Below are 19378 nucleotides of genomic sequence, written 5' to 3'. Positions count from 1 at the left end.
TGATGTATTACAGTTGTGGTTGTGGAGGATTTTGGGAGTGAATTTGGGAATTGAATAACATTTAGCCAAAGGAATATATGTGTTACGATACTATGGGCGTTGCTATGATGTTTGGGAGTTGTTTTATTATTTGAGGGAAAGTTGTTGAAACGAATGAAATGTTGCCCAATTTTGGTTAACCTTGTTCGCTTTAGTTCAGGCATAAGGATACCTTCAACAATCTAACCTTCATACGAACCTCTTTTGTATGTAGAATTATAAGCCGAAAGGAGAGCTCTTAGTTGATACCGTTAAGGAGATACAAAGGTATGTAAGGCTATCCCCTTTCTTTCAAAGGCATGATTCCTATGTTTTGATTCCATACATGACATCCATAATATTTTACCCCTAGAAATGCCAGAAGTGTACAGTTTCTGAAGAACCTTACGATGACTCCAATCTTAGAGATTTTCAAGTCTAAGGTTCTAGATGATTTCATGACGTGACTGAGTGTGCTATATAATATATGGCCTCGCTTATGTACGAGTGTGCTATATAACATATGGCCTCGGTTTATTATGGACCATTGCGCGACTCGACGGTGATGATGACACCATAATGTACTCGGAGGTTTACGACCTACGTCACTCACATAAAGCGCACTTTTATTTGTGCTCTCAAATGCTACGTATACTATATATATGTATATATGATATGTATATGTATATAGGGGACATGGGGAAAGGTGAGGCGCTATAGACGCATAGCCACCTGATCAGCTGGTATCTTATGATATCATCCCGGACGCGGGATGCCCACGCGGGCTATATGGGTGATGGATCGGGCCGTACGTTCCACGGCAATATATTGATATATGATGATATACGGATCGGGCTACACGTGTGACACCTCGGAATCTTTCCGTACTTGCGTGATGAGTAGAACGATGAAGAGCTTGATGTATGACGTGTTGTTAAGTCGGGAATGGCCAGTCATGAATTCTTTTAGGAAATAATAAAGTTGTGAAAATTGCATGGTCGTATATGGCACTACACGGTCGTAAAGTGATTTACGGACCGTGGTGCGATCGTATCCAAGGGCCAAAAATCTCAAGTTTACGTTAAGTGTTGAAATGGTTAAATACGACCCAAGATATCCCGTGAATGAGGATTAAACGTGTGTCGAATCGCCGTGTCCTTCACCCAAACTTCTGTTTTTTCTTAAGTTTAAACACGTCTTGAGGACGGACCGTAAAATAACACGGCCCGTAAATCTCGTGGTTTACGACCATCGTTCATCCCGACAATAATTCATTAAAGATCAGATTTTGGGATTATTAAAAGGGACTTAAGCTCATTTCACTTCATTTTTCTTCAAGGCACTTCAAGAAACCTCTAGAGAGACCTTTCACTCATGAGCAATCCCTAGAAATCAAGGATCAATAACAAGGAATCAAGAGAATCAAAGTAGGAAACCCATTAAAAGTCTTCCAAGTCAAGTCTGTCCCAGAGAGTTGAACTAGGGTTTTGGTGCTAAGGGTGAATCACCACTCCAAGCTTATTCCTCCATCATTTAAGGTAAATTTCATGAACTTTACATGCTATTTGAAGTATTATTGAGCTAAGATTTATGGATTGTGTAAGAGTACAACAAATGGGTCACTAATGATAAATAGTGACGTTTGAGAGGTAGTTTGAATCAAGTTGTGATTGTTGTTGTGGTGGCGTGAATGCATTATAAATGACATTTAGAACGTGAAATAAGCATTGGATACGAAAGAATACGACGATGGATTTTTAGTCATGATTATGGGAATTTGAAGTGAATTATTAAATACGAATCATATGAATGAATGCTTTGTGTTAATAGCATCATGATGATTATTATGAATGTCGGGAGTTAATATGGAATATGGCGGAAAGTAGTATAAACAAAGGAATTTTGCCCAAATTCCTATAGCCTTAGTAAGTACGTTTCCATGAGGTTATATAGCTAATGTTGATACGAATTCCATTGGGTGAACGAGAGCATTAAAGGGGAACGAGCAAGCGATGAATAAGCTAAACGACAAAGGTATGTAAGGCTAATCCTTTCCTTCTAAGGCATGAATCCATGTATGCATTTCCTCCTCTCCTATGAGATTCCTAACTCCAAGAAAGTCAAGAGCCCCCACTCATGAATAGCTATACGAGATAAGAGGTATCTATGAGCATGAATACGATAATGATGGTAGTAAGCTAAAGACTAGTAGCCGCTATGGTCTATGGTAAAATGCTCTATGACGCTAATAACGCTATCCGTAATTTAATGATATTGATTATTACACCGTACCTACGTGGTAGGAGTTATTACAGTTATGTATATATGATATGATGAATTATGATAAGCATATAATGACGCTAGAGTAAAACAAAGCTACGACATGACCACAAAGCGAGAAATAGTAATGAACCTATGATGCATGTACGATATGAGATATATGTGATGTGGTCGGAGCCCCGTGGCCGAATACGATATCTTGTCGAGCCCACGAGGTAGGGATAATGATCAAATGTGTATAAATAGAAGGACATTATGATAAGTATGCGTGTGTGTTATGAATGCAAGATGATGACTAGATATGTTAAGTTCATGATATCCCTATGTAATGTATATGTATATATGTATGTATCGAGCCCGGGGAAGGTGAGGTTGGGTTCGTTAAGCCCATCGGGAAGAAGGTCGAGTACGAATGCCATCAAGTCTATCGGACTTCACGAGGCGGTAGGTATGCGTGGTCCCATCGAGCCCGAAGGGGCGAGCACGTATACAGTAATGCCATCGAGCCAAGAGGGCGAGTACGTATGCTAGCGATCCCAAGACTTAGATCAATGATACTAACCTATACGAATACGAGTATGCTACGGGTAAGGTACCGTTATAAACGCGATTATGTTATATGTATGATGCTTATATGAGCACGATGATGCTTCACGTATGATATCTATATAAGTATGATTATGTTCCGTATGATTATACCATACGCATCACATTCATGTGAGTACGAATGAGATAAGTATATGACATGTTTACGAGCACGAGTATGTGTATATGACACAACGATTAGAGTACGGATATGCTAATACCATGTAAGTGCCGAGTAAGGCTATGTATATGCAAAGTACGCGATACGAGCATGAGTATGACAAATAAATAGATATGAAAGGTAAGTAAGTGAAAGATATGAATGTATGTACACGAGCACGAAATAGAACATGGAACGTCCCTACGGAAAGCAGGTAAGTACTATGAAGAGAATGTTAATGTCTTCCATCTTATGTCATTTCATGTATTAACAGTTATGTTTCTCCATCTTTTCTTGCTCATGCTTTACATACTCGGCACAATATTCTCCTACGTCCTTTTCTTTGGACGTGTTCATAAGTGTAGACGAGGAGACGGTCTTGGGATTGGCGTAGCCATCGGCGGAGTTACGCCCCTTATATATGCTATTTCGAGAGATCATTTTGTGTGCATGTATTTTGGGCACGGCGGGGTCATGTCCCGTCCATATGTCTAGTATTCCAAGAGAGGCTCGTAGATACGTATGTGTGGGTAGTATGGTCCCATAATCATTATGTAAATGGAAGCCTATGTATATTATTATTATTATCTTGATAGAAAAGGGCCTACGTTATATAAGCAAATATGTTTTATACGAAAGTCGCATGATTATACGATGAGAGAAATGAATAAATAGGTTAAACATAGAATAAGGGGTGCTCGGTGGTCGACCTCGTGTACCCGTCGCGGCCCGTAAGAGAGACAACACGTTGCAAAGAATACATGATATGATGATATTTTACGAGTATGCATGTATGACTCCGCTAACAAAAAGCAATCATCGGTTATCTTTTTATCTTTATTTATATATATATATATATATATATATATGCGGGCCTTACATACTCGGTACATTGCTCATTCACATCCCTTTTTCTTCTTGGATGATGTGTTCATGCCGCGTAGACAGGGAGACGCCCTCCTTCCTAGAGCGGAGTGGTGAGCACTTCCATACCGAGGCGCCGTTTCGATATATTCTTTTTGTGTATATACTTGGGCATGGCGGGTCCTATCCCGTCTTCATGACTAGTGGTGTAGAGGCTCGTAGATACTCATGTGTGGGTAGTAGTCACATGTGACCCTCAATGTATATATTTTGTACATTATTCTTTTGCCGACGTGAGGGCTTCGGCATATATATCCGATTACTTGCTTTATGGAGTTTATGTGTGTACAAAGTTAAGACGGTAGTAGTATGATATGTGGTGCTCGATAGTCGGCCGGTGTTCGTCATGACAACGTATGTCGTGACAAATAACATCAATAAAATCATAAAGATGGAATTATCAAGCTCGTGGTAGCATCATTATTATCATCATTATCATAGAACATATCTCGTCTCTATCTCATAAGAAGCTCTTAAGAATCTTTAACTTTCATCTTTTGGGATGTAAGAAAATCATGGATATAGAGAAGAAATCATAGTATAGAAGTCATGCCTTTGAAAGAAGGGGACTAGCCTTACATACCTTTATGTCTCTTTAACTTTATCGAGTAAACGCTCTCCTTCCAAGCTCACAATTCTACATACAAGAGAATTCGTACTACATTAGATCATTTGAAACATGCTTAAGTCTAGTCTAAAGCGACTAAGGGCTAACGAAAATTGGGCAGCATTTCCTTTATTTCGACAACTTTCTTCATATAATAAAACAACTCCCAAATAGCAATAGCAACACCCACAATATCATAATCAATAGATTTCATTTGAATTAGTCTCAAATTTAACCAAATCCCCTTTTTGAGTTCACTTCATAGTCACCTTCTTCACTACAACATTCATAGTTTCTCCCCTTCTAAAGGGTATTAAACCTTTACATCAACTCAACCATACAAATAGGGTGAAGAACATACCTTGTATTTGAAGAACTTCAACTCACATAACTTATTCCAAGGCCAAGTTTACCACAACACTAAGTGAAAGCAAGAACATCCAACTTCCATAAAGTAACTAGGTTTTAAAGGTTGATCTTTTCTTGACTTGATTTGGAATCATTTAGTGTGTTTATGGGTGTTAAAGGGAGCTTAGAGAGAAATTAGGTATTGATTTTGGGTGAAAAATTAGGCCCAAGTCGTGGAAATAGGTATTTAAAAGCTTGGGGAAAATATTCCACCGCCTCAAATTTTTGGAAATCTCGAGAAAAGTACGTTTTACTGTTCATCACATACTTCAACATACGTGATACTGTTCATCCCGTACTTTGGAGGCAACAATTTTAACTTTCTGGAAATTTTGGCAAAACACGCCCAAAAAGTGCGGGACGTACTTTATTGTACGGGCCGTACTTTCCTCCGTACTTCACGAAACGCGATCCGTCGCCTGCATTAGAAAGAAGACTCGTGAACTTTAATTTACATAGGTTATGGATTCCGTAACCCCTCGTATTCTAGGATATATGCCCCTCTCAAGTTGGACCAAAATTTTTGTCCAAAATTCGCAAGTGTTTTCAAATTTTCAACGAACCTAATTTCTTCAATTCGCTTGATCCCGAAACCTTTAAATACTTGTCTAACACTTATTAAAAGTCTTTCTTGACCTTATAGGGGTATCATAGCCTCTCTGAACTCACGTTAGTTTGCTTACGACGACGCGAAAATTTACGAGGTGTAACATTGGAGATGGGGGAGAAGCTGATGGTAATGGAGGCTTGGGAGAGTAGCTGGGATGCATTCAGTATGTGGCATAGGACTGCTAGTTGCATTAGGGAAGTAGCTAGAGAGGTGTTGGGGGTCGCTAAAGGTAGCTTTGGTAGGCAGCGAGGTGACTGGTGGTGGAATGGAGAAGTTCAAGGAAAGGTGAAAGCAAAGAAGGTGGCATATACCAGGTTGGTAGAAAGCACGGACGATGAGGAAAAATTGATAAACAAGGAAAGGTATAGGATGGCGAAGAAGAAGGCAAAATTAGCAGTTATCACGGCAAAAACAACAGCCTTTGAACGTCTGTAAGCAGAACTAAAGGACAAAGGTGGGGATAAGAAGTTATCTAGGCTTGTCAAGGCGAGGGAAAGGAGGGCCCGTGACCTAGACCAAGTGAATTACATCCAGGACGAGGATGGACAAGTACCGGTAGAGGAGGCCCTCAATAGGTATAGATAGTAGTCATACTTTCATAAACTCCTGAACGAGAAAGGGGATCGAGACATTGTTTTGGGGGATTTGGAGCACTCAGGGAGGCATCGCGATTTTGGATACTGCAGGGGTATTAAGGTTGAGAAGGTTAAGGGTGCTATTAGTAGGATGCGCAGGAAAAAAGCAACTGGGCTTGACGAGATTTCGGTAGAATTTTAGAAGAGCGCAGGCAGGACAGGTGTGGAGTGGCTAACTAGATTGTTTAACGTCGTATTTAAGACGGAAAAAATGCCTAAATAATGGAGGTGGATGATTCTGTTGTATAAGAACAAGGGGGATATCCAGAATTGCAATAACTATAGGGGTATAAAACTATTAAGCCACACTATGAAAGTTTAGGAGAGGGTGGTGGAGATGAGGGTGCGGAGGAGCGTATCTATCTCAGAGAGTTCGGATTCATGCCAGGGCACTCGACTACGAAAGTTATTCATCTTGTGAGGAGATTGATTGTGCAGTATAGAGAGAGGAAGAAAGACTTACACATAGTGTTCATCGATCTAGAAAAGGCATACGACAAAGTTCCAAAGGAGGTTCTATGGAGATGCTTGGAGGCTAGAGAGGTACATGTGGCGTACACTAGGGGGATCAAAGACATATATCTTTGGAGCCAAGACCCGAATAAGGATAGTGGGAGGTGACTCGGAACACTTTTTGGTTATGATGGGGTTACATTAGGGATCGGTTCTTAGCCCGTTTTTATTTGCCCTAGTGATGGATGGATTGACGAGGCAAATTCAAGATGAGGTGTCATGGTGTATGCTATTTGCGGATGACATATTTCTGATTGATGATACTCGCAGTGGAGTTAACGCTAAACTGAAGATCTGGAAACATACCCTGGAGTCTAAAGGGTTCAGATTGAGCAGGACCAAGACAAAATACTTAGAGTGCAAGTTCAGTGACATAGCACATGAGGCTGGAGTAGAAGTGCGGCTTGATGCTCAGGTCATCCCAAAGAGAGGAAGCTTTAAGTATATGGGGAGATTGATGAGGATGTCACTCATCGTATTGGCACTGGGTGGATGAAGTGGAGACTTGCGTCCGGAGTCTTGTATGATAAAAAGGTGCCACCAAAACTTAAAGGCAAGTTCTACAGAGTGGTGGTTAGACTTACCATGTTATATGGCGCAGAGTGTTGACTAGTCAAGAAAGCTTATGTTCAAAAGATGAAAGTTGTGGAGATGAGGATGTTGCGTTGGATGTTTGGCCACACTATGAGAGATATGATTAGAAATGAATATATCCGAGACAAGGTGGAAGTGACATTGTTGGAGGAAAAGATGCGGGAAGCGAGACTGAGATGGTTCGGGCATGTGAAGAGGAGATGCGCGGATGCCCCAGTGCGGAGGTGTGAGAGGTTGGCTATTGATGACTTTAGGAAAGGTAGAGGTAAGCCGAAGAAGTAATGGGGAGAGGTGATAAGACAAGACATAACGCAGTTCCAGCTTATTGATGACATGACCCTAGATAGGAGGTTGTGGAGGTCACAGATTAGGGTAGAAGGCTAGTAGGTAGTAGAGTGTTGTCTCGTTAGCAGTTGTAGTATTACTCATGTTGTTTCTTGTCCTTCGATGTTTGTTATTATCTATTATTTCTTGTACAGCTGGTAGTTCTTTGTTCCGTTTTTATATGCTTTGACATGACTTCTTCACTTCCGTTACTTCTTTTTCTACCTGTTTGGAGTTGCTTTTCTTAAGCCAAGGGTCTATTGGAAACAACCTCTTTATCTCTCAAGGTAGAGGTAAGGTCTGCGTACATTTTACCCTCCCTAGACCCCACTTATGGGACTATACTAGGTATGTTGTTGTTGTAGTAGTAGTCATGTCATATATTAAGAATTTACGTACAAAGAAGAAGTGATACATAATTTAAAAAAATAAACAAAATTAAATTCATTTGCACACTTTCTAAAAGCTCCTGAATCATTCTTTTCTGGACCAACGTGACCATCAAACAACCATTTTCAAAAAATTGGATCAAACATTTAAAAAGCTTGATGAGGAATTAATATCTCAAATTTCAGAAAGAAGCTGAAAATACTCTTTGTAAACCTCCTTTAGGGTGTAACTGCAGCTAGTTGGCTCTAAGCATTCAGTTGAAAAATCACCACATCCATTCAACAATTCATCAAACAATTGAATCTTCTCATAAATTTCATCATTAATTTCTTCAATTTTGTCTTCCTTCTTGTCAACTTCCTTAGAACTCAACATGAGGGTAATTTGGGCAGCACCATTATCTTGACAACTACTTTGGCTTGAAGAATATGAATATCCATGAGTAAGCCTTATTGGTTTTGGGATATGCACTTGGATCTTCTCAACTACTGCTTCATCTTTTTCCATCTGGCTCTGGCGCTTTTCCTGTTCCAGCAGGTTATCTGTCTTTCTTGACTTTTTTGCCTGTCTTTGCCGTTTCTCTTCTTTGTTTTGTCTATGTTTTCTTTTATTAAAAGATTTAATAGTTCGTTTCGGAGTGGATTTTTTAGGTTTTGGTTCGATTCCTGCTGCCTTGAGTTTCTTCAAGAGATTCGCGTGCCAATGATTCTTGATCTCGTTATCAGTTCTTCCTGACAATCTTCCAGCAATCAGGGACCATCGAGCGCCTAGGAGTGAATGAAGACGGATGATAAGATCATCTTCCTCTGGACTGAAATTTCCTCTCTTAATACCTGACATAGACGAATTTAGAATTTAGAGTCAGTGTAGTCATGCCGAACGAATGTGATCTTATGTATTACTTGTAAAAATTTAGCTCTTATAAATGTACAGTGGTGGACAGGGGCGAAGCTAGAAATTTCGCTAAGGGTGTTCAAGGTTTAACACATATGTACACAAAATAATTTTTAACCTATATACACGGTATAAATTTCTATATACTCGGTATAGTTTCTCGATGAAGAATATCCAACTGAGCACCCTTCACTATATCTACGAGTGGCGTCGCCATGAATTTATACAAGGGGATTCAAGAAAATAATAAAATTTTACTCCTGAAGTTTTCAACCTGTAACAAAACAATTTCCTAATCTCCTATGTATGCCGCTTCATTATACTGTTTCCATATATCAAGAGATTTTAGCAATTTATATATTACCAAGACAGTCGGTTCAGATTCAATTGAATCTTTTATCCTACACTTTGCTCTGCCACTGTATAGAGGGAGATATAATTCGAGCAAAATTAGTAATGGGGTTTAATCAAATTAACAGAACCTACTTTAAATCTGCCTCTAATTAATACCTGGTCGAAGATAGTTTACCCATCTCAGTCTGCAACTCTTGCCACATCTAAGAAGTCCTGAATATCCAAAAACATGTCACCAAACATAAAGCACATGAATACACTAAAAACATTCAAAAATGTCAATTTACATTTACTATATTCTTGAGCAACAAAATACTACTACTACAACAAAAACAATTACGTCTCAGTCTCTAATAAGTTAGGATCGGCTATATAAATCTCCATTACTTCGTTTAAGCTCAACTAATGTCATCATCATATCAAATACAATACGTACAATCTTTCCTCCTTTTATTGGTTATAATTAAGAAATTAAAGTAGCATTTTATTATGGAGTTAAAGAATTGTTACCAGCATTCATAGGCAAAGATCTCCAATTTCCTTCACCTTTGAGGTGGATATAATTAGTGAGGAGCATGTCTTCTTCTGTAGTCCATGTACCTTTTCTCATTCCCACTTTAGAACAACATGGGGCTCTTCCCATTGAGAGGAATAGTGTGTGTATGTGTGAGAGAGAATTATGAAAAGTTGCAAAAAGAGACCAAACTTTCCCCAACGTGGAGAGCCTTAATTTTTAATGAGCAGATCTAGCAGAAAAATCACTAATACTGTAGAATGTTTTATAGCAGGCTCAGGTGAAGATGCCTGGGATAAGTATGTTAATACGACTTTTTGTTTCACGTGAATCAATTCTTTTGAGAAAGGATTGGTATTACATTATAGGCACATGTTCTATAAAATAACCACTTATACTTAGTTCCTCTAAAATAAGTATGACACACAAGCCAAAGGTATTGATAAGAATTTATAACTACGATGAGTTACTACTCTTTCTCTTGTTGAGCACAATCATGAAGGACTGGGGTTAGCAAATGCATTTTCTTTTTTAGAAAACATGAGATGCAATTAATATTTAATAAAGTCAAGAGAATCTTCTTGACTGCAATACAATGGCTTCCACTAGACGCAGTCATTGAGCTAGAGGTAATTCATTAAGGGTTTCAAGTGAAATTCTCTAGGCAAGTAGGGTATAAACAACTTTTTTTTTACATATACATAATTGAATCCCTTTAACATAACAAACTTTTTAATTTAGTGGCAAAGGGGGTTCAAATTGTTGAAGTCTCAGGTTTAATTTGTATCTCAAGTGTTGCATTCTTGCATATTTTTTAGTCTTTTTTTAGAATGTCTGACTTTGCCATTGTTGGGAGCGTTTGCAATATGCATGAATTGACACAATTTAAGCGTACAACATATGAAAGATCTGGGCATGTCAAGGTTAAGTAACTTAGTTCCCAACAACATTTCAATACATACCCCAAAAATGGATCAATTGTAGAACCACAAGCTTCAAGTAGCCCATGTTTTTGGGATAAGACAATATGCATAAATCTTGCAAAAAGTAGCTGAGTGTGATGAAGAATATATATATATATATGTTAGCATACTTGAACTAAATCAAGAGAAGATCATCTCTAAGATGAATTAAAGACCTACAGCACTCAATTTGGTTGTAACCTTTATTAGCTACAAGTCAAGATTTGGTATGTAAGAAACATATCTTGGAAAGAAATTGATATTCAATAAGTAAAAGTACAAATTTAGTAATATTTGTTCTATAATTAGTATTTGCAGGACAATTCCATTTTGATAGAAGAATAAATCAGTTTCCTTCTTTATTATTTCTTTCAAACGCTTATCACTCATGATCAATCGGAAAAGCAGCAATCTACTTCAATAATAAGGTCAAGTTGATCAATATGTTTTTGTCTTCTACTTGATAACAACCCAATTCAATGAAACAAGTAATTGAAACAATCATCAAAAACTACATAGAATTAAGAAAATCAAGTTGTAATAAAAATTGAGGAGGATAGATTTAGAAGAAAGAAAGAATAAGAATTTTTTAAGAACCCCTTATTTGAATTCTTGGCTTTGCCGCTTATTGAAGAGATCCTTCCCAACACTCACAAAGAGCCTACTATTATATTATTCCCTCCATTCACTTTTTATACATTTCGTTGAGAAGTAATTTAATTAATCATCGGAGTTAAATTGAATTAGATTAGTTCAATATTTTAAAATTAAAAATTATGTTTGAAAACTATACGAAAAATACTAAAAGTTGCAATTCTTCTCATATTAATATGATCAAAAAATACATCTTAAAAATTTTATTCAAAGTCCATGTAATTTGACTCTCAAGAAGTGAAACGTGACAATACTATTTATACCTAGGTTTTAGTTACAATTGCTAAACATCCCCAAAGGCCTAAAATAGCTTTGGAATTTTGTTAACTTTGACATTTCTCGCATTCTCGGAGTGTAGTCGCATTTGCGGAACTATGTCAAGAAATTGCACGGTTTGACCTTCAAATGGTTGGTCTTTAATTTTTGTCCTTCAAATGGACTGATTTTTAATTTTTGTCCTTTCAAATCGAACTTATGCTAGTCAGGCATAAAAATTTTAAGGGATCATGTATAACTTATGAAATACTATAATGCGAAACTATAAAATTGTTTCCGGCGAAATAATTGTTTGTCTAAATTAAAGACCCATCACAAAATAGGGCCAAAAATGCAAATGACCCGAACTCTGTGGATCCAGGCCCATCGCCATGGCGGTATAGGCCTTGGGATCCTGGGCTTCTGTTGGCCAGCCCAGATTCAGCTTCTTCCAATTCCTCTTAATTTATAAATAATTACACCACCGTACCTCTCAGAGATCTAATTTACTAAATCTGGCGTAACGCTTTAATTATTGGAAAATTTACTTGGTGTAACTACCCTTAAGACTTATTTATGGATAATATCTAACCTTTTTAATATTTATGATCCATAAATATATTTTTCAAATTTTACACTTTATAGCTACCCCACTTTTTTACTAAATAACCGTGCATCACCACATCCCTGTTTAGACGCATAGTTCCCAAATATACTCTATTTCTCTCCCTAAATACACGCAAGTAACTCCCAATCCCCCCCATTTCTGCCATAATTCAAATCAGTTTCTTCCACTTCTTCAATTATCAATTCCGGTTTTCACTCCACATAACTCCACATTGTTTTTACAGTTTCTGAGTAAAACATTTTCCAAAAATAGGTAAGTTTTTTCCGATTTTGATTTTGTATAATGTATTTCAGTATATTTTTTGACAAGATGCATGTTGTTTGCTGTTTTTTTTATTTTCTGTAAAATTCTTTGTTGCTTTAATTTCATCATTCTCAGATATACAAATCACCCATTCCTAGTGTTGTTTTTCATCAAGATTCACAGATTCGATTTCAATGGCTGAAATAGGCTCTCCGGGCACGAGAACTCGAGGTATAGAAAATATAATAGATGGTCCTAGTTTCTCTTTGGGATTTACTCAGCAAGAAAACCCCATTGCAGGAGGGTCATCTTATGCTGAGACGCGTAGCAAAAAAATCAATGATCCAAGAAGGACGAAACAATATCATGATGATAAAGAAACAAAGAGGAAACAGTCAGCACCAGATAAAAAAGTTTCTCAAGTGCCGCTACAGAAGAAGAGAAAGGTTACCAAGAATGTTCCTGGAGGCAAGGGCAAAAAAGTAGTTCGGAAAAAACCTTCAATTGATGTAGAAGACGATGGAGAGGTATTTTTCCCCCTTTTCATAAATGTATTTCAATTCACCAGATCTATATTTCCCATATATTTATGTGTATTTTTTTTCGTATTTCCTTTGATTTTGAATTATTTATGTGTTTTTTAATTTGTTATATACATTTTATCATCTGGTAGTTATGTTTTTGTGTTTTGTTATATTTTTGTTTTCAATCTGGGTTGGACATTCTATCAGTATAATTGTTCATTATATTTAAGTGTATTTCGATGAATGTCAAAAATACAGCATGTTTGTTATAGATTTTAAGACTTTAGCAGTTGTGTTTCTTTGTAGTTGTGATTTATTGTTTTTAAATTTTTGTATATTAGCTTCGTAGGGGAAATTGACAGTGTTTTACATATGTCATTTGGTCCAGGATTCAAGATTTTTGGTCACGAAGCAGCCTGCTGTGGCCCCATCTATGCAAAGTTACACGAACGTCAATGTAATCAGTGACATTAGGGGCAAACTAAAGGGGGCTGGTCAGATGGACAAGTTTGCAGACTCTTTTTGGGAAATATCTTAGAATGCAGCATATGGATGTACAAGCACGATTGTTCGGAGTGCTTCATGGTTAAAGAGCTTAAGGGAAGTACATACGAGTGCTTTACATTTGAAATAAATGGAAAAGTATTGCGTTTTAGCATTAGAGAATTTGCACTAATCACTGGATTGAATTGTGTCTCCGACGCAAATGAGTTTGTATACGATAAGATGGAAAAAAATAGGCTTATGGATGATTATTTGGGGGGAACATTTGATCACATCAAAAGACGCAGCGATTGAGTGTTTCAACAATACGGATTGGGAGGACAAAGGCGAGGACGCAAATCAAGATGGCCATTTTGTATTTTATAAATACATTCGTGATACTGCGGTGAGCTTTGTTCGATCGAACATACCTAGGATACATTTTGACGTTGTAGAGGATGGGAGATATGTTGATTATCCTTGGGGCAAAGAGTCCTTCAAAGAGTTGGTTACAAGCATTAGTCAGAAATATGCCGACTTCAAGCAATATTATAGGATTCACGGAATGCCAATTGCCATGCAAGTTTGGGCTGTATGAATCTTGTTCAAAAGTCCCATCCAATATTGCAATTAAGTCGGGAAATTTGATTCCAAGAATCTTGAATTGACTGTTGAAGAAAGACCGAAATTTGATGCTTTGATGGAAGGCATGTTTAGAGATGACATACACCGAGGTAAATTTTACACATGCATTCCTTTTTTTATCTAAGCATGTAGTTGAATCAAAGTTTATTCATTTGCATCCCATTGTATATCACTTGTATTTTTCCATATATATTTATTATTTTTCAAGATATTTATCACTCTATTTTCGTAATGTAGATCATCACTTTTTCGGGGTGGTAATCATATGTATTTCACTATATTTTTCATCGACTCGATCCTACATATCTTTGTTTTTCTCATTATAGCCTCAAAATATCATAAATGTTTCCATATATTTTTTTTTGAAACCATTATATGTATCTATACAAATATATTTTTATTCAATTTTTTTTGATGTACTAAATGTATATCACTTGTACTTTCCATCTATATTTATTGTATTTCAGTATATGTCTCACTCTATTTTACTGTAATGTAGGTCATCACTTTTTCAGGGGGGGGGGGGGGGTTAATCATCTATATTTCACTATATTTTTCATCGGCTCAGTCCTCTATATCACTGTTTTTCTCATTATAACCCCCAAATATCATAAATGTTTCCATATATTTTTGTTGACACCATTATATGTATCCATACAAATATATTTCATTCAATTTCTGTTTATGTACTTAATGTATATCTCTTGTTTCTAAAAAAAATTCACTGATTTGTACTTTTGATGATGTTGTTCCAACCTTCTTTGAGTTGGAACGACTTAATTTGCCTCCTGTTGTTTCACAAGCTATCCCCAACCCAACAGACGGAGTTGAAGTTGCCGAAGGCAACGAGATGGTTGATGATGACTATGATGACTTCAGTACCACACCACCACACATTGTAAGGGGTAAACAGCAACAGCGGTCTCTAGTATCGATTCACCGCCTCATAAGAAACGCTGCATGGTTTCGGTTCTGATTCTCTTCGTTAGGAAACTATCGGCCGGAACGAACCACTCACAACATCGAAGGACGCTTCGACATCAAGGCATCGTGATGTCCAAACAGCCACCAAAACTGATGAGGTGAAACTGCTCAGACAAGAGTTTCAAGCTTTTAAGAAAGATGTAAGTGTTTTGTTCTCCTTTTTTTTTTTTTTGTAATATATTTGCTTTGTTAAGGGTTTTGAAAATATTGACGTATTGTTCTGTCAAAAACACGTAGGTATCTGCTCAGTTCTTGATCTTAACAAGTCCATGGATGATATTCGCAAGTGCATCGATGACAACTTCAAAAAGGTTGTTGAGGCAATAAAGGAAATCAAACCTCGAAAAGGTAAATCCAAAATAAAATTGATTTTATTCACAAAATACGATTTTGAATGAAAACTATTCCCATACTTTTATGAATATATATATATATATATATATATATATATATATATATATATATATATATATATATATATATATATATATATATTCCGATAGTAGTTAGGTAAATCAATACGAGGTTGGCATACAATACTCGCATGAATTCAATCAAGAACAACATTATGCCAAAGATACATCAACTGTCAAAGACGGTATTGATCAAAATAAGGTAAAAACTACCCTTTTAACAATATGTACTTTTTGTAATTTGTTTTGTTATACATATAGGAACTCACAATAATATATATTATCGGAAGAAAAGATGAAGGTTGCAGGCACAATGTTAACTGGCGATGTTTCTGGTGTTGGAACGCGCCGAAGTACACAAAGTGGGGATACTTTAAAGGCTTCAACTGAAGAGATTCAAGGTAGTGGTGACACACCCCGAAGCCAACACAACCACGGTACCTAAGAACAAAATTTACTTCTTTTTTTTTTTTTTTTTTTTCGAATCCCAAAGTTGGTTTTGTAAAAGGATGTGGTACACACATGTTTACTTGTATTCACATAACAAATTTACTATATCTCACTGTATTTCTAACATTAATTTGTATATTTAACTACATTTCTAACATATCTAACTGTATTTCTAACACTAACTTGTATATTTCAATATATCTCACTATATCTCACTGTATTTCTAACATTAATTTGTATATTTCACTGCATTTACTATATCTCACTGTATTTCTAACATGAATTTGCATTTTGTCGTTTCACTGCATGTTTTTAACTGGTATAGGGCGAGGCAGTCATGGTGCATACACATTTGCCGGTTCTGGCTGTGAATGTAGGCCAACAAATTATGGTCACAAGTGATGAAAAAAAGAGTGGAGAGGTATTATCAACACCATATTTGCAACCTGAGGTACTCAAACATATATTTCTAGTGTCAATCATGTGATATATTTTGAAGCAATCTGTAGCTGATTTTTGCGTTTACATTTTGATATTGGTAGCAGGTTGTACAATTTCAACAAGGTGGGGTAAATGATAATGCAGAATTCAGTGCATCAGAGCAAATGGTAGCAGAGTTGCTAATCCACTGTCCTCTTGCCACTGTGATTCCACTTGGTCCCCCGCAATACAAGTCAATGATCAAGCCGATCTCTATATGTTTAAGACCCCTCGGAGTAGCAAAGTTGAGAACGTTGTACCAAATTCTCAATGGTTAATTCGATGATCAATTACCTAGCCAACTTGGAGTACAACCAACAACGGGGCAAGGTTCAAGCTTGGAGTTGTACAACATTCAATCGAAAAATGCGAACGCCGAATGATTATCCACCCAAGCATTGTGCGAGATAGGAAACCCAACAAATACACTCCGTGTCCCCTTTCATGCCAAATTACGGCTCGGCAGATCTTACGCAAGGTCTTCCTCGTCCCTATCAAATTTGGAAAGAAGCACCCCTTTGTAGAACATCCAATCAATGCCCCTGTGGACACGGCGTATTTTCAAGAATATGAAAATTGGCTCAAGAAGGATCTGTTATTAAGGCATGATAAAAAGTAAGTTTTTTAAAGCTTACGTTTCTTTAAAAATATGAAAATGTTTTTTATATAAGATTTCTAATCATATGTTTTTTTTTGTTCTATTGATATATAGAAGAGACAAGGAAAACCACTATAGAAAAAACAAGGAATTAGTGGATCCTGAAGACGCCGATATGTCACTCAAGTTAGGAGTCACACTTGTTAAAGACAAAAACTGGTTCTACTTGTTATCAATGGAAGGGAATCTTTGGAATGATGAGGTTCGTTTTTTTCTCCGGAAATTTGCATGTTTCAATGTTTATTTTATAATGTATTTCATTAAATCTTCCTAATTTGCACTGTTTTTTCTTCATGTATTTCACTGTCTCTATCATATATTTTCAATGTATTCTACAGATCGACTTCACTGATTATCACCCTTTCATTTAACTGTGTTTTCAAAGTGTGTATTTCAATGAATCTTATCCTATATTTCACTATATTTACCATATGTACCTTTAAATCTTGTTATTATTATTTTTTAAATAACATTCTGTTATATTTCTACTGTTATATGCTTCTATTTTTTTCAGTAGTTTTGCTGTATCTTTTTTCAATATATTTCAGTGTATGTTAATGAAGTATCAATTGAGATTACTGACTGCCCCTATATTTATTTTGCAGCATCTTGATGTTATTTTTTATTACCTCCGTAAGAAAGGCAAATATGAAGATAACAGCACATACAAATTTACCACCGTCAGCTGTATACTACATACCATAATCACCGAGATTTACCATGCTTGGAAAAATCCGGAATCATCCACAAGTGTTGCTAGTAAGGAATCTGATGTATGTGAGTACATAAACGGGTATAGGTTGATGGGTAATGTACCATGGCATACAGTTGACAACGTATTAATCCCTGTCAATGTGAAAGAGGAAAATCACTGGATTTTAGTGGTAATATCATTCATTGACAGGTGTGTATTTGTTATTAAACATACGCTATAGAAATAATGAAATACACTTCTATAATGTATCTCTCTGCTTTGTTTTCTTATATTTGTTTCTGAGTTTTGCGCAGATGTCTGTATGTGTACGACTCATATCGAGTACACAGGGCATGATGCGGTCGTTAGGAGAGAAGTGAACATCTTTGGGCCTACCCTTGTGCCACATCATCTACAAATGTCCGATTTTTATGAAAAGAAGAAGGATATAGATTTTCAGAATCACCCCGCTTACAAAAACAGAGCACTAAATGATGATTTTGATGTCGTTAATGTGGACGATCTACCACAACAACACCCTGGAAGCATGTACGGCTTTTTTTTTTTTTTTAATAAATCTTTGAAATACAGATTCAATAACATTGTTCTTTTTCTAAACTTTTACTAAAGCACGAATAAATTTTTGTTCATTTGGTTTCAGGGATTGTGGTGTATATGTGGCAGCTTTTGCTGAATTCTTGAGCTCGGGTGAAGGCATTCCAGTCAACATTGATTCAAAGTTTCACCGTCAGAGATATGGTGCACTTCTTTGCGACTATGCTTGGGGAAAGGCAAACCAGAATGCAGAAAGTGATAACGAGCAACCAGCAAGACCAGTCAGGCCTATAGTTGATTACGATGCAGTGACTATAGTAGATGACGTAGAGTAGATGTTGGGGGTATATTAGATGTTGTTTAGTTTAAGACATTTTGTCATGTGTTTTTGATGTTGAACCTCTGTGTGTGGATCAGTTAATATTAATTTTAGACAGTATCTTTTTTTTTTCAGAATACAACGAGTATGGTGTTATCTTTTGTTTAGTGTTCTCGGATTTTATTAAATACACTCGTATTCTGTCTGCAGTCATTTCGTGTTTGTTTGTTATAAGTACACAATACATTTCCTTATTCATTGTATATCTGGTAAGCTTCTTTTTTTGGAAAACCAAGTCATATATATTGCAGGAACCAAGTCATATATATTGGAATACAAGTCAACTGGTTCATAAGTTCATGTGTGTTCTTTAAAATGTATTCCTCAACAATAACACTGTATTGAAATACAAGGAAATAAATTGAAATATAATGAAATACATTAAAATACAGAGAAATACAATGAAATATAAAAAAGTTACAAAACTCCGGAATTCTTTCCCTACGAATCAAATGTATTACCACAACAATCATTGCACATATAAAGTCATTTTTTGAGGCACAAGTATTGACCAATGTATTTCAATTTTATTTCATTATAATTTTATATTGAACATATCAG

At 36.5% G+C, this 19378-nt stretch overlaps 3 protein-coding genes across 3 annotated transcripts; 2 read left to right on the top strand and 1 right to left on the bottom strand.

Moving 5' to 3' along the window:
- Nucleotides 1–6260: 6260 nt before the first annotated feature.
- On the bottom strand, nucleotides 6261–10050 carry LOC132040157 (transcription factor MYB8-like). Its single transcript, XM_059430774.1, has 3 exons — nucleotides 9807–10050; nucleotides 9453–9509; nucleotides 6261–8881 (listed from the first exon to the last, which is right to left on the bottom strand). The coding sequence occupies exons 1-3, from the start codon at nucleotides 9937–9939 to the stop codon at nucleotides 8223–8225; spliced, it is 849 nt and encodes a 282-aa protein (XP_059286757.1). The 5' UTR covers nucleotides 9940–10050; the 3' UTR covers nucleotides 6261–8222.
- Nucleotides 10051–16910: 6860 nt separating this feature from the next.
- Nucleotides 16911–18266, top strand: LOC132039296 (uncharacterized). Its single transcript, XM_059429808.1, has 4 exons — nucleotides 16911–17146; nucleotides 17244–17391; nucleotides 17795–18093; nucleotides 18198–18266. Exons 1-4 carry the CDS (start codon nucleotides 16911–16913, stop codon nucleotides 18238–18240), a joined length of 726 nt encoding a protein of 241 aa, XP_059285791.1. The 3' UTR covers nucleotides 18241–18266.
- Nucleotides 18267–18281: 15 nt separating this feature from the next.
- LOC132040061 (uncharacterized) lies at nucleotides 18282–18844 on the top strand. Its single transcript, XM_059430673.1, has 2 exons — nucleotides 18282–18432; nucleotides 18545–18844. Exons 1-2 carry the CDS (start codon nucleotides 18302–18304, stop codon nucleotides 18771–18773), a joined length of 360 nt encoding a protein of 119 aa, XP_059286656.1. The 5' UTR covers nucleotides 18282–18301; the 3' UTR covers nucleotides 18774–18844.
- Nucleotides 18845–19378: the final 534 nt, after the last annotated feature.

The sequence above is a fragment of the Lycium ferocissimum genome, chromosome 12 (assembly GCF_029784015.1).
Source record: "Lycium ferocissimum isolate CSIRO_LF1 chromosome 12, AGI_CSIRO_Lferr_CH_V1, whole genome shotgun sequence".
Classification (NCBI taxonomy): domain Eukaryota; kingdom Viridiplantae; phylum Streptophyta; class Magnoliopsida; order Solanales; family Solanaceae; genus Lycium; species Lycium ferocissimum.
Note: the sequence above shows the minus strand (reverse complement) of the source record. Positions and strands in the feature narration are given on the sequence as shown.